We start from the raw sequence: 361 nt of genomic DNA on the forward strand, positions 1-361 counted from the left end.
GGGTCTGTCCTGTGGTCAGGGCACATATGGAGACACCACCCTCTCCTTTCCCCCAGCCCCATTTCCCTCTCCCGACCCTGGGTGTGCACCCATGCTCTGTCCTATCCACACATATCCTTGTGGGGTCCCTTGCTTCCTGTGGCCAGGTAGGACATGTCTCATGCCCTCCCTGTCCCCTGCCAGGTCTATGTCCCCACCGTGTTTGAGAAGTACACAGCCTCCCTCCAGGTTGCTGGCAAACCTGTGAAGATCCACCTCTGGGACACTGCAGGTGGGGCAATTGTAGGTTTCGGGGTGTTGTGCTTTGGAGGGGTGTCCCCCTGCATTGACAATGGGAGATGGGGGGTTAGCGTGGGGGGGG

At 59.6% G+C, this 361-nt stretch overlaps 1 protein-coding gene across 1 annotated transcript in view; it reads left to right on the forward strand.

Moving 5' to 3' along the window:
* Positions 1-183: 183 nt before the first annotated feature.
* The window catches only part of RHOD (ras homolog family member D), a gene marked incomplete at both ends in the record, with an annotated part of 973 nt that continues 795 nt past the window's right edge, over positions 184-361 (forward strand). Inside the window, one exon of the mRNA XM_010020235.1 lies at positions 184-271. Coding sequence (XP_010018537.1) covers positions 184-271 — 88 coding nt within the window. The remainder of the gene's footprint in view (positions 272-361) is intronic.

This window comes from Nestor notabilis, unplaced genomic scaffold (genome assembly GCF_000696875.1).
Source record: "Nestor notabilis isolate BGI_N333 unplaced genomic scaffold, ASM69687v1 scaffold33058, whole genome shotgun sequence".
In the NCBI taxonomy this organism is placed as follows: domain Eukaryota; kingdom Metazoa; phylum Chordata; class Aves; order Psittaciformes; family Psittacidae; genus Nestor; species Nestor notabilis.